Source organism: Lepidothrix coronata, unplaced genomic scaffold, assembly GCF_001604755.1.
Source record: "Lepidothrix coronata isolate B3197 unplaced genomic scaffold, Lepidothrix_coronata-1.0 Scaffold293, whole genome shotgun sequence".
Lineage (NCBI taxonomy): Eukaryota > Metazoa > Chordata > Aves > Passeriformes > Pipridae > Lepidothrix > Lepidothrix coronata.
Genome location: NW_016690473.1, coordinates 299,713 through 312,747, shown reverse-complemented (window position 1 = coordinate 312,747; position 13,035 = coordinate 299,713). Strand labels below are relative to the sequence as shown.

The window sequence follows — 13,035 nt, the reverse complement described above, 5'->3', positions numbered from 1 at the left end:
GGAATGAGATGATTTTTAAGGTCCCTTCCAACCCAAGCTATTTTATGGTTCTGTGATAACCCCGGGGCTGCGCTCAGGGCAGTTTGGTCCTGTACAGCCCCTCTAGCTGGGGCACAGAGCTGCTCAGGGGGCTGAGGGCAAGGAGGGACTCAGAAAAGGGGCACTGCCCCCTCTCTGAGAGGTTCCTGGCTCCATCCTGTATCTCCATCCCTCTGCAGGCTGAGGCAGGGGGTCGCCACTCCCAAGTACCACCCATGTGCCCTCCACTGCGAGCCGCGAGAGGCTTTGCAAGAAGAGGCATGTTGTTTCAGCTGATTTCAGTGTTTTAATTTGAAGGGGAATAATGTGTAATCACAACAACTGTCATCTGTTTGACAGTGGAAAATCCCAGATCTCCCGTGCTTTTTTGTGCCCCGTGCTGGGCAGCCTTTCAGCAGCACGAGCTGCTCTGCAGTCACATTTGTAGTCCTGGTGGGATGAATGGGTTCAGACCAGCTCACTAATCTAATTTGTAATGTATCCTTATAACGTATAATTGGCTGTTTAATTTAATTCAAATTAACATAAGAATGGAAAATACAATCTGCTGTGTATCCCACATGGTGGTGGGAGGGAGCGTTGGGTGTTCCTGCAGAGGGGTTGAGAGGTGGCTTTGTGAGACCACCCTTCGCGGGGGTGGAGGCGTCATCTTGGACGTCTCAGTAGGCACCGTGTGTGACAATAAATCACTCCCTTTCCCCAGCCTTCCAAGTGCCTATCTGTCTCATCTCCCTTCCTTATCTTTCTAGCCATCTATTTAAAACACATATAGAGTGAAGGCGGCTTGCTTTGGAAAACTGTCGGTAGCGACAGGGTGTGAAAGCTGGCAGGCGCCGAGTCTGATTATGTTGATTGGATATTGTCTAATCTGATTTTGATTGTGTACAGCTTTGATTGTAATTTTGATACGTCTGCAAAATGCTGTAGCTGTTTGGAAAGCTTTGTGATTTAAACAGGTCTTTTTTCTTTCTCTTTTTTTTTTTTTTTTCCCCGGGTTGAATAGAACAGAGGCAGAAACGTGCCAGGGGGTGAGCAGGGCGACGGGGCTTTGGCACTCCCTACAAAACCACCTCAAAGCCCTTGGGTGAGCTGCTCTGCAGCAACACAAGGAACTCATAGTTTTGAAGAGAGCTTTAGGAAACTTTGAGTGGGTTTTACATAATTTAGTTAAGCACAGCAAAGCCACTTGCTTATATACCTGATACCAAAATAAACCAGTTGGAGAACAAGTTTGCTGTGTGATGATTTATTTAAATCCCTTTCTGTAAAGCATGGAGTGAAATCCTCTTAAATAACTGGGAAAGAATTGGTGTACCTCGAGGAGCACAACCCAAATGGAAACCTTGCTAGCAGACGTATTAAATGGGATCTGTGTGTCTGCTGTTGTGTACATCCCCTCAGCCCGCTGCCTCCTCCCTATAATAACACTGTTAGGCAGAAGCTGGCTGGAAAAGTAGCTGGGCTTGAATTTCCCCTGAACAATAACAGTTGGTACAGAGCTATCAGGGCCCAGGCTCTGTCTTGTGTTTCTGGCATGCTCTTGTTTCCCTACAGCTGGTGGGAATCTCAGGCGAACATGAAGGTTCTGGGCAGATATGCAGTACCTGCTCTTGAATCATCAAATGGTTTGGATTGGAAGGGAACTTAAAGGTCATCTTGTTCCAATCCCCTGCCATGGGCAGGGACACCTTCCACTAGCCCCGGTTGCTCCAACCTGGCCTTGGACACTTCCAGGGATGGGGCAGCCACAGCTTCTCTGGGCAACCTGTGCCAGGGCCTCCCCACCCTCCCAGGGAAGAATTTCTTCCCAATATCCCATCTAACCCTACCCTCTGGCAGTGGGAAGCCATCCCCTGTCCTGTCACTCCATCCCTTGTCCAGAGTCCCTCTCCAGCTCTCTTGGAGCCCCTTTAGACGTGGGAAGGAGCTAAGGACTCCCTGGAGCTTTCTCTCCTTCAGGCTGAACACCTCCAGCCCTCCCAGCCTGGCTCCAGCCCTCAGAGCATCTTCATCGTCTCCTCTGGACTTGCTCCAGGAGCTCCACATCCTTCCTGTGCTGAGGACCCCCGGGCAGGAGGCAGCACTGCAGGTGGAGTCTCACCTGAGCAGGGCAGAGCACCAGAATCCCCCCCTACCCGCTGCCCACGCTGTGGGACGAGCCCAGGACAGGGGGGGTTCTGGGCTGTTTGGGTGCACACACATGTGCAGCCTTTCCTCTGCCAGCACCCCAAGTCCTTCTCTCAGAGGGCTGCTCCCAGTGAGCACCTCTCCCAGTCTGTGCTCCTGCCCGGATCACCCTGACCCAGGGGCAGCATCTTGCACTTTGACTCCTTAAACCTCGTTCTTCCCAAGCTCGTCCAGGTCCCCCTGGACATCCTGCCCTTCTGTTCTGTCAGCAGCTCTTTTCTTTGTCTCTTTCTGCAGTGGGGTGAGGGAAGGGGAGAGGTGGGGGTTCAGCTTAGCAGAGGACAAGCTGCCACCAGCCCCAGTTTTGGGGTGAAGCAGGAGCAGCCCCCTGCTCTGACACCCCAGACAGCCACAGCTCTCCCTGGCAGTGCCCTTTCACCAATCCACACATCCCTCCTTGCTCTCTCCTGCCTCTCCCACTGACTTCTGTGTTCTGGTTAAATATGGGCTTTAATTTATTTTATTAAGGGCTTTCTCCCCACACTGTGGGGTGATGAAGAGCAGGAATCTGAGGATGAGCCCTGGGACAATGGATTAATAAAGCCTACAGCACTTAACTGGTTTTTTTAACATCTGGGGTTTTGCTCTTAAATCAAGTATTAAGTCAAAATCCAACCATGAAACTAGGTGATCAGGGAAATTTAGCTTAAAATCCATGTGTATAATACTATGGCTAATCAGAATTTCATATGCTATAATAATAATATGTGAAACAGTAGATGTTTAGAATCAGCCTCCTCTGCCAGAGACTCATTATGTTCTGCATTGATAATTAATAATTGTGGATAGATTCACACTTACATTATGAAGCAAATATGTTTTTGTCTGAAGCGAAAACGATTGCACAGGTGCAATAACATATTCTTTATATAAATTGGAACGCTTAGAAGTAAACAAGCCTCCAGAAAAGATGGTGAGCAGACGGAGTACTGACATCTCTGTGTGTTCGTGTCACCTCGAGGCAGCGTTGGTAGGGAGGTGAGGGAACACTTCTCCAGATGAAATTTGGAAGGGGATGTAAGGAAGGACAAATCTCTGTGTGTGGTGAAGTCATGCAGGCTTCCTTTAAAGGATTTTTTAACAAGTGATGGCTGTGTTTGCAAATCTCCCTCCCTGGTTGTAGCTTCTATGCTGGAGTTTTTGAGGACTCGACAGGAATTAGGACAAGAGGGAATGGCTTTAAACTGTAAGGGGGAAGAGTTAGATTAGATATTAGGGGAAAATTCTTTACTATGAGGGTGGTGAGGCCCTGGCACGGGTTGCCCAGAGAAGCTGTGGCTGCCCCATCCCTGGAAGTGTTGAATGGGGTTTGGACCAGTCTGGTTAGTGGAAGGTGTCCCTGCCCATAGCAGAGGGTTTGGAACTAAGTGAGGTTTAAGGTCCTTTCCAACCCAAACCATTCCATGATTCTTTGAATATTGTTCCCAGGTAATTGTTATTTCTACTGATCTAATTCTCATAAAAACTCTTAAAAATACCCACTGTAAGAGCTGAGCTGGGTGCCCAGAGAGAGACTTTGACTTACAAATGCCTCGGCTGGTCAGGAAGCAGCTCTGCCATGGTTGTGGCTCTGCAAGCATCCCTGGCCTGGCTGTGGTCCAGGCATGGAAGTTTCTGCTGAGGTTTTGGCGAGTTAAAGATGTGCAAGAGGGATGAGGGGAGCAAGGGGGTGACCTGAGTGGATCTGAGGTGTGTGAGGATCCATGGTGTCCCTGATGGATGGTGGTGCAGCACTGCCACACTTGCACCATGGCTCCTGCCTGGTTCCAACCTGGTGTACAGTGCTTGAGTTACCCTTTTTATTACAGCAAAACCGTTTTCACTGGAATGTGCTTTTGTATTTCTTACACAAATGATCATTTCCTTTGCTGAAGCAGCGGGGCAGTGACAAAATGTTGCAAAATGTCTTTCTCCCATTTCAGACGTACAACAGCCAGAATGAAAACAACGAGGACTATGAGATCCCTCCCATAACGCCTCCTAATCTCCCTGACCCTTCCCTCCTGCATTTGGTGGACCACGAAACTGGATATCACTCTCTGTGCCACAGCCTCCCTCCCAACAGCCTGATCCCAGCCTACCCCTACCAGAACATGGACCTGCCGGCCATCATGGTCTCCAACATGTTGAGTCAGGATGGGCATCTCCTCTCCAGCCAGCTGCCCACGGTCAGTGCCTTTCCCCTCTTACTGTCTTTCATCGAAGCTGCTCTGTATTTTGAGTTATGGGTCAACTGAGCATGTGAGGGTGTTGGTGATGAGCTGTTTGCCTGAGGGGGTTGGCAGCTCTGTGGTGCTGCTCACCAAGGCCGGGGTGCAGTGGCAGAGACTGGAGTCACCTGAGTGGCCATGCACATGGTGTCAATTCTCTGTTTCCAGTTTGGTGTCTTCCTGAGCCTCATGAACCACTCAAGAGCAGGGGAAGGTTGTTTTCCTCTGTGTATTTAACATCCTCCCTGAACCAAGCGAAATGCACGCGCTCCATCCCCCGTGGGAATGTGACCAGCCAAAGCCTGGAGTTCATAGCCCTGCATCCTTTCTCTTCATCCCTGTGTCCTGCTGCCAGGGTGGCCCCAGTGGCATCAGCAGGAGGAGCATGGATGCTCCCTGTAGGGAAAGCTGTGTGATTGATTGCAAGGGGAACGAGATCCCTCCTTGCACTCGCAAGCTCAAATTGCCTCTTGCCTCACGCCGTGGCAAGGGGATACCTTGGGAGGTTTCAAATGACTCATCTGTAGGGATAAACAAGGCAGGGATAATGAAGTTGAAGTGCAGCTCTGGGAAGAAACTTCAGGGCTAATTAGACCCTACGATGCTTCTGCATCAGCAGCACCGAGGAAAGGTTGTGACTTGATTTTGACAGTGATACTGAATTAATACTGTTGCTGTTTAATAGCATTTTTCTCTTTAGCAGATTTAGCCCTGTGGTTGGGTTTCGACATTGTTTCTCTCTAAGATCATTGATTTTGGATGGCATCGATATCAAACAGAGTTAATTTGACTTAAAGAGCATGGCTGGGAGGCTGCCCCTGCCTGGCTGGGGAGCTCTTGGTGTTGATTGCTTGACTAGATAATGGTCTGAAAGGTAGTGATATTTAAATATTTAAATGGGATATTATCTCTTAGCCTAGGAAAATCCCAAGGCTTTCTAAAGTCCTGATGAGTCTCCAAGTTTCATTGTTAGTGTGTTTAAGAAAATATCATTTTCTGCCCATCAGTATCGAACAGAGGCATATTTCTATGGAATTAAATATTACTTAGGGCTCTGTGTTAGCTTCTAGGTTCTTAGGTGATTAAAACATTCATTTCTGAGACAAAAAGAGTCAATTTCAGCTGAAATATTTTTCCCTGGTTTAATTTAAAGCACAGCCCCTTTGCCTGACCCCTATTTTCATAACACGATAATTTTATCCTGTGTTGATTGTCTCATTTTTGGAGGTGATATTGCACTTATAAATCACTTTCTAAAATACCTAAAGAAAAAAAGAGTCGGGGGATTTATTAAGCAGCTTCCCTACGTCTGAAATAATTTATTTTGGAGTAGTCCTTGGGAAATGTTCTCTTTCTTACTTTATGGTACTGTTTTACAAATGCAGCGTGGTGACAATAAATCAGGACTGAGCCAGAGAAGATAAGAAGGGGGCTTAGTGGGCTGTAAAAGTAGAATAGAGAGATTAAGATTTGTTTACCCCTTACCACGAAAATAAAAAAAATCCAGTGAACCCTGAATTTCCCAGCCAATAGTGAATTGAAACTGTTTGGTTTTGAGTGGAAACCCTCGGAGCTGTAATACATTATCAGAGGTCCTGACAGCAAAGGGAGGGGATCAGGGAGGGAACTGTGTTGCACTTTTACGTCAGAATTAAATCCTGCCTTACCCTCCCGCCAAAGCGTTTTTTTCCCCACTGAAAAGTGACACCATCTGTCCCCTCTTGAGTGGGGGATCGAGTCTCCCCTTCCTCCAACACCAGCCCACGATGGCAGCGTTTGTCCCACAGCACACCTACAGCTCCTGTTAGTGCTGAAGGGAGCAGCACATGCACATGAGGACACAATAAAACCCTGGGGAGAGAGCAGATTTTAAACTCGTGTGGTTAATACCCTTGTGGTTAATAGCACCTTGCAGTGCCTAAAGGGGCTCCAAGGGAGCTGGAGAGGGACCTTGGGCAAGGGCATGGAGGGACATGACAAGGGGCAATGGCTTCAAACTGACAGAAGACAGATTAGATGGGATATTGGGAAGGAATCCTTCCCTGGGAGGGTGGGGAGGCCCTGGCACAGGTTGCCCAGAGAAGCTGTGGCTGCCCCTGGATCCCTGGAAGTGTCCAAGGCCAGGTTGGACGAGGCTTGGAGAAACGTGGTCCAGTGAAAAGTGTCCCTGCCCATGTCAAGAGAGTGGAACTAGATGGTCTTTAAGTTCCCTTCCAATCCAAACCATTCTGTGATTCTTCACCTCCTGCCCACGTGCCTGTCAAGCCACAGCTCATGGGGTGGTGTCCCCGTGAAGCCAGAAGTGAGTCAGGCGTCGCTGTCTGATGGCACAGGGCACACGACGTGCTCCAACCCTGCCAGAGTCACCCACCACCCATCACCAGGTGGCTGTTTGCAGCAGGAAACCTCCACATCAAGAAAGGGGCTTGTTTGCCAACACTTCCAAAAGGAGAGGGTTCATTGCCACACGGGTAGTGGTGGGAAGCCAGTCTGGGGCTGAGCAGTGCCTGAGCACAGAGGAGGTGGCTCAGCCCTGGGAGGTTTTGTCTTTGTTCCAGCACCAACGTTGCTCATGCAAATGCTGGAGCCTCTCTCCTGCTCCTTGCTGCAGTTCATACAGGTTTTTGCATACACAGCTGTTTCCTGCCTTGGCTGCCATGTCTTTTGGTTTGAATATGGTGACAAATGACAAGCAATTCCACGTAAAATATTTAGACATTGGTCAGACTTGTGCTCTAAAAATGTAACTTGAGCCTTGGGATTTTTTTTAAGGCATCCTCGTGAAAAAAATCTCAAGCTGCTGGAAAGAGGTGAGTCCTAACTCCCAGAGAGCCATGGGATTGGAATTTTCTTTAAGAGCTCAGAAGTAAATAAAGAAAATACAGGTGCAGGTTGCTGTCCCCTGTGATGTGTCTCTTGTCCTGGGATGTCCTGACATTACCCTCAGATTGCATTAAGCCTCCCAGTGCCTCTGCCAGAGATAGGCTGCTGCTCCCACTGTGGAGGTGACCAACTGAGTGATTTTAAACCAGCAAAGAAGTTCCCATTAGCAGGGTGGGAGCTGGACAGTGGAGGTGGATTTGCTGTGTGCCAGACCCCACTCCTGCCTCCAGCCCACCCCGGGCTGTCAGGAGCTGGAGCCCCTTGTTCAAACACAGCAGCTGTGCCCTGATGGGGAAAACCCAAATCCACCACCACTTCTGTATTTCCTTATCCCCTCGGAATCATCATCCAGAGCACCCTCCCCACCACTGGCCCCTGCACACTGTGCTCTGCCCATGGACCAGCTCTGCATTTCCATAACGTGGTTCTTCACTGCTGTTTCTCTCACTTTATTTCTCTTTTTTTTTTCCCCCATGAGTTTTTGGAAGTTGAGGGAGTTTTTAATCACTGGATGTGGGGTGCAGGGAGCTTGGAGAGGAGGGAAGCAGGGATGGATGGACAAGGAATGGCACAGGATGTGTGGAGGATGGTGGAAGGGGATGTGGGGAGGTTGGGGAGGAGGCAGGACTGGCTTGTTTGGGGAAAACTTGTTATTTTTTGTGTAGTGACAAGAAACAAACAGAAAATTCTTACTACAGTGGATTTTTTTTTTCTACTGGCCTCTCTTTTGCTATGGGAAAAGAGGAAGGAAAGAAGAGGAGTGGCAGGACGGAAGGGAAATAGGAGAAATGTGACTGTCGCTGAGAAATGGAAATATTTAGGAAAAAATTGTTTTCCTTGGGAAGAGAATGATTTTGCCCACTGTGACCATCCCAACAGTGTGGACAAGCAGCTACTGAGCCCTCCAGGGATCCACAGGGAGTCCTGCTGGGCTGGGACCACACTGGGGCTGGGATCTGGGGGCATGGGGGAATCGGGGCAGGGGGCAGAGACATGCTGTGGATCAGTGGTGAGATGGGGGCCCGCTGGGTTAAGGAGCTGCTGTGAATAAATGAGATTTCAGAAGGGATTTGGCAGAACATGTTTGACAGAAACAAAGGCTGATCAAGGTCAGAGCTCAGGAATCTCCAACGCAGCGCAAACATATTTCCATAAATATTAAATAGCGACCCAGCGGGCTGGGGGTGTCTCTGCTCATCAGGTGGGACAGTGCTGGGCTGGAGGGAGCCAGGAGCTCCTGGTCAGGGGGACAACACTGCCTGGAGCTCACCACAGCTGCTCCAGAACCTCGGTCAAGCCTGGTCAAAGGAGGCGGCTGTGCTGGGGCACACCAGAAAACCAGCCTGTTCTCCCATGGTGCACATTGTGGGCTGCAGCTCCTCCAGCTCTGCCATGGCCAGGGGGAATGAGGGCAGAACCATGTATTTCTGTGTGTGGAAAGCATGGTTTTGGGCACGTGGCTGCTGTTACGAGCCAACATGGGCTGTGTAGATGTAGAGTTTGGTTGGAGCAGCTGGTGGCTCTCCCTGTGTCTGTGCTTCTCATGATGAGAGATCCTTGTGAGTCCTTTAAATGCACTAACACTTCCCTGAACCCAGTGGGGTGACTTTTTTCTGCTCACAGCGACCTGGTGCAAGGGCAAAAATGCTGCAGCCACAGCCTGAAAGTTCTTAGTTTCTGTTTGTTGACTGGAAACAGATTATTTGAAAACTGTTAAAAATCTTCACTGGCAAAAAGCACATTGATTCTGTAAAATGACAGATTTCCAGTTAGCTGTGGAACCTGTTTATGCAGAGGGAAGGGAGTAAAATGGCAAATGGGGGTGAACTGTAGTAGCAAGGCAAGTGCCAGGCTGAAATTCCTGAAGTTTTCAGTTGACTTTGCAACCTGAATAGCTGTTTCCCAGCACGATGGGCCTTTGGTCTGGAACAGAGAGGAAACCAGTAAAACAGCTCAGCAGTAATCCAGCTGCCTGCCCTCCCACAGGAGAAGTGGAAAGGGAAGGCAGCCCTTTCCCAGAGCTGGGGTGTGCATGCCCGAGCTGTGGGGTGGTGAAGGGCTCCTTCCTGGTGCTCACCAGAAGACCTTGAAGAAAGTTTTCCTGCAAGCAGGTTGCAAGGCCATGCCCTGGCCAGCTCTCTTGGTTCTGTGGGTCTCTCCCCATGTCCCAGCCTTCCCTGAGGTGGAGTCAGTGGGAATCCCAGAGCTTTTCTCTGGCACAGCCCTGGGAAGGCAGTCGTGGTACCCAGTGATGGGCAGCACAGCTGGATGTGGCTGTACAGAGCTGGTGAGCATGGAGGCTTTCCAGCAGAGGATCACAGAATCCCAGAATGGGTTAGGTTGGAAGAGGCCTTTTAAGATCATCCAGTTCTAACCCAAATACTGTGGGCAGGGACACCTTCCACTATCCCAGGTTGCTCCAAGCCCCGTCCAGCCATGACCTTCAATGTTCCCAGGGATGGGGCAGCCACAGCTTCTCTGGGCAACCTGTGCCAGGGCCTCCCCACCCTCCCTGTGAAATCTTCTCCCTTGTATTCAGCTAGATTTTGTCACAAAAGCCAAGTAAGATGTGCCAGTCTTTTCTCTTAGTCATTGGAAATCCATGATCCCGGTAGGCAGGACAGCAAATACTTCCAATACATCAATATTTCACTAATTTTGAATCTCTGCCTGTTAAAATAAGTTATTTGAAATAATCCATATCCCAGTGCAATGTACAGGCAGCAGTGCCCTTTAGAGCAAGTTCATGCTCTTGGAAAGAGCCTGAATAAATAAATATATCAACAACAGCAGTGGTTGGGTCACCAGCAGCAAAAACTTTGCAGAGTTCCCCCCGCTTCAGTCCTGGATAAGTTTACAGTGGTAATTTTGTGTTGTGTGCTTTCAGGTTTTGACTAATTTGGCTTTCTGCTTATTAATGGTTCAGTATTTAAAAACTAAACTCCAAAACATGAGCCCTTGGTGGAAAATAGTAATAACACAACCCTACATGAAGGGTTCTTTGTATTAAGCAGAGCCCTGTTTGCAATTCCCTACTAGTGTTTTTCTCAGAGGCAATAAATGAAAGAAATATGTCTTTTTAAATTTTATAAAACTCAGAAAAATGGTTTTAAACAGCTTTTCTTCACCTCCTATAATTATTTATTTTCAAACAGTCCTTCAGGGTAATGTTCCGTTTTCTTATTTCACACTCCTTTTTCTCATAAATGAACCATCACTTCAATAAATCATTATGAAAACAGAGACTAACACAAACCCTGAAAGGTTGAAAGATTTATGTAACACATTTATGTTTTCCATTTTCTCATTCTGGTACTCCACTGCTAAAGCTAAGCTAATAAAAGCTGCTATTAATATTTCTTGTTGCCTGGCAACCGGAGAGAGGGAGTAATAGCTTTAGCTAGAAAAATAGATGACCGATAAGGAAAAATTCAATTCTTTTATTATCTCAAGGGAAAATGGGCTTTTACTGGAACATTATGATGTACGAGTGTGAAGTTGAATACAAAGGATATTTTTTCAGTTGTTTTTCTATTTTTAATGAACGTTATTTTACCTTCACAAACTCGTTTAAGGCATTTGCCCCACCTACTTGCAGGCTTAATTTAGCAACACCCACACATGCTTCTGGCTTTAAGTATCTGTTGGCATTTTCACTTGGAAGCCCCTTCCCACCACAGCTCCCCCCGAACTTGAGTGCTCGGCCGTAAAATTTCACTCCGGGTCGGAACCTGGCAGACAAGATTCCCAATCAAAGAGTAAATTGTTCTTGTGTGTGTTTAAAACACGCTTTCCCAGAGGAAGGGGCACGTGTGGTGAGGTACTTTGTGAAGTTTTAGCCGTCGTGGCTGGGCTGTGTGTGCTCGGGGAGAGCAGGAATGCTGCTGCTCCTGGCCGTGCTCTCGGAGCGACTGCGGATGCTGAGGGACAAGTGCAGAGCTGGTGCCTGCAAGCAGAAGTGTGGGTGCCTATGGGAATACCAGGCCAGGTGCTGGTGCTGGACCTGGGTCGGGGCAAATGTTATCATTCCAGGCTGAATCTCCCGGGCTGGGGGGTGAACAGACTGAGAGCAGCCCCTGGGAGAAGGTGCTGGTGGATGAGAGGCTGGACATGTCCTGGCCATGTGCTGGGCTGATCCCACAGTGGGGGAACAGGGGAGGGGGGAGTTTTGCCCATCTGCACTGCTCAGGTGAGACCCCACCTGCAGAGCTGCCTCCTGCTCTGGGGTCCCCAATGTCAGAAGGGCATGGACCTGTTGGAATGAGTCCAGAGGAGGCATGAAGGTGTTTTGAGGACTGGAGCTCTTCTGCTTTGGAGCCAGGCTGGGAGAGCTTGGGGTGTTCACCTGGAGAAGAGAAGGCTCCAGGGAGACCTGAGACCCCCTTCCAGTGCCTAAAGGAAAGATGGAGACAGACTTTTCATCAGGGTGTGTTGCAACAGAACAAGAGGGGATGGTTTTAAACTAAAAGAGGGTTAATTTAGATCAAATGTAAGGAAGAAGTTATTTACAATGAGGGTGGGGAGGCCCTGGCACAGGTTGCCCAGAGAAACTGTGGCTGCCCCATCCCTGAAGGTGTTCAAGGCCAGGTTGGACAGGGCTTGGAGCAACGTGGGATAATGGAAGGTGTCCCTGCCCATGACAAGGGGGTTGGACTAAATGACCTTTAAAGGTCCTTTCCAACTCAAACAATTCTGTGATTCTATGGATACAGGTCCTCTACTCCTGTGGGAGAGGCCCTCCCTGATCTTCCCAGTCATCCTGAGCACCAGTACAAGCTCTCTGTGGAGCAGCAACCCCACTTTACACATGGCTGATACAGATACTTCTGAGTGGTCTCTTGTCAAGCACTGCTGGGAGAGAGTTGGGGTGATGTGGGTCACACTCAGGTCCCAGCTCAGTGAGTGCTCAAATAACAGCAGAGCTTGTGAGGGCTGGGCTGTGCATGGGAAGAGTGAACCTGAGGGACCAAGCTCCTACCAATATGCTTGTGTGGTTGTTCTCCAGGTTCACCCATGAGTATCCTGTTTCTGAAACATGAGAAGGTAGGGTGTCATGATACACCTTTCACACAAGGGAACTGTTGTGACAGCTGAGAAGCAAAGCAGATGTGGGCCTTGCTTTGTAACGCAAGAATTTCTCCCTGAACAAGGGTAAGGAAGAAGGCAAGGTGTCACTTGGCCTGCCAGCTCTGGGAGAGTGTGACTGTCACCTGCCAGGGTGGGGATCTCATGTGGGAACCTGCCTTTTTTCCTGGAAACCTTTAATAGCCACCTTCCTGCAGCAGAACTGCTCCTCAACAGGAAGTCCCTTCCAAACCAAACCATTCTGGGATTCTCGTGTCCCAGGGCAAGGGGATGCAGGAAAGCAAAAAAATGTGCTCTTGCCCACAACACCACATCATACCACACTGGAGGGGCCTTGCACAGCAGGAACCAGTGTGTGTGTTTAAGTCTGGCTGTAGAATTGTGTCTGTTGCCCATGTCTCTTTTGATTTTCTGCTGCAAACAAAGGTCCTTATTTCCCCCTAGCCCTCACTTGGTCAGAAGGCAGCAGGTCCCATCCTGAGGTGCTGTAACTGCTGCTCTCAGTGAAGCAGCACGTCTGTGCCACTCGGCAATCCTCGCATTCCCCCTCTTAACTGCTCCATAGAAATTCATCCTCTTAATCTTTCCTTTCCTCTCCTTGAGTTGGTCACTATCTCTCCGATAAGCCGCT

General features: G+C 48.9%; 1 protein-coding gene across 1 annotated transcript in view; it reads left to right on the top strand.

The window, feature by feature from the left end:
* Positions 1-13,035, top strand: part of TOX2 (TOX high mobility group box family member 2) — a 152,145-nt gene that overhangs the window by 84,075 nt on the left and 55,035 nt on the right. The window contains exon 3 of the mRNA XM_017837152.1: positions 4,149-4,394. Coding sequence (XP_017692641.1) covers positions 4,149-4,394 — 246 coding nt within the window. The remainder of the gene's footprint in view (positions 1-4,148; positions 4,395-13,035) is intronic.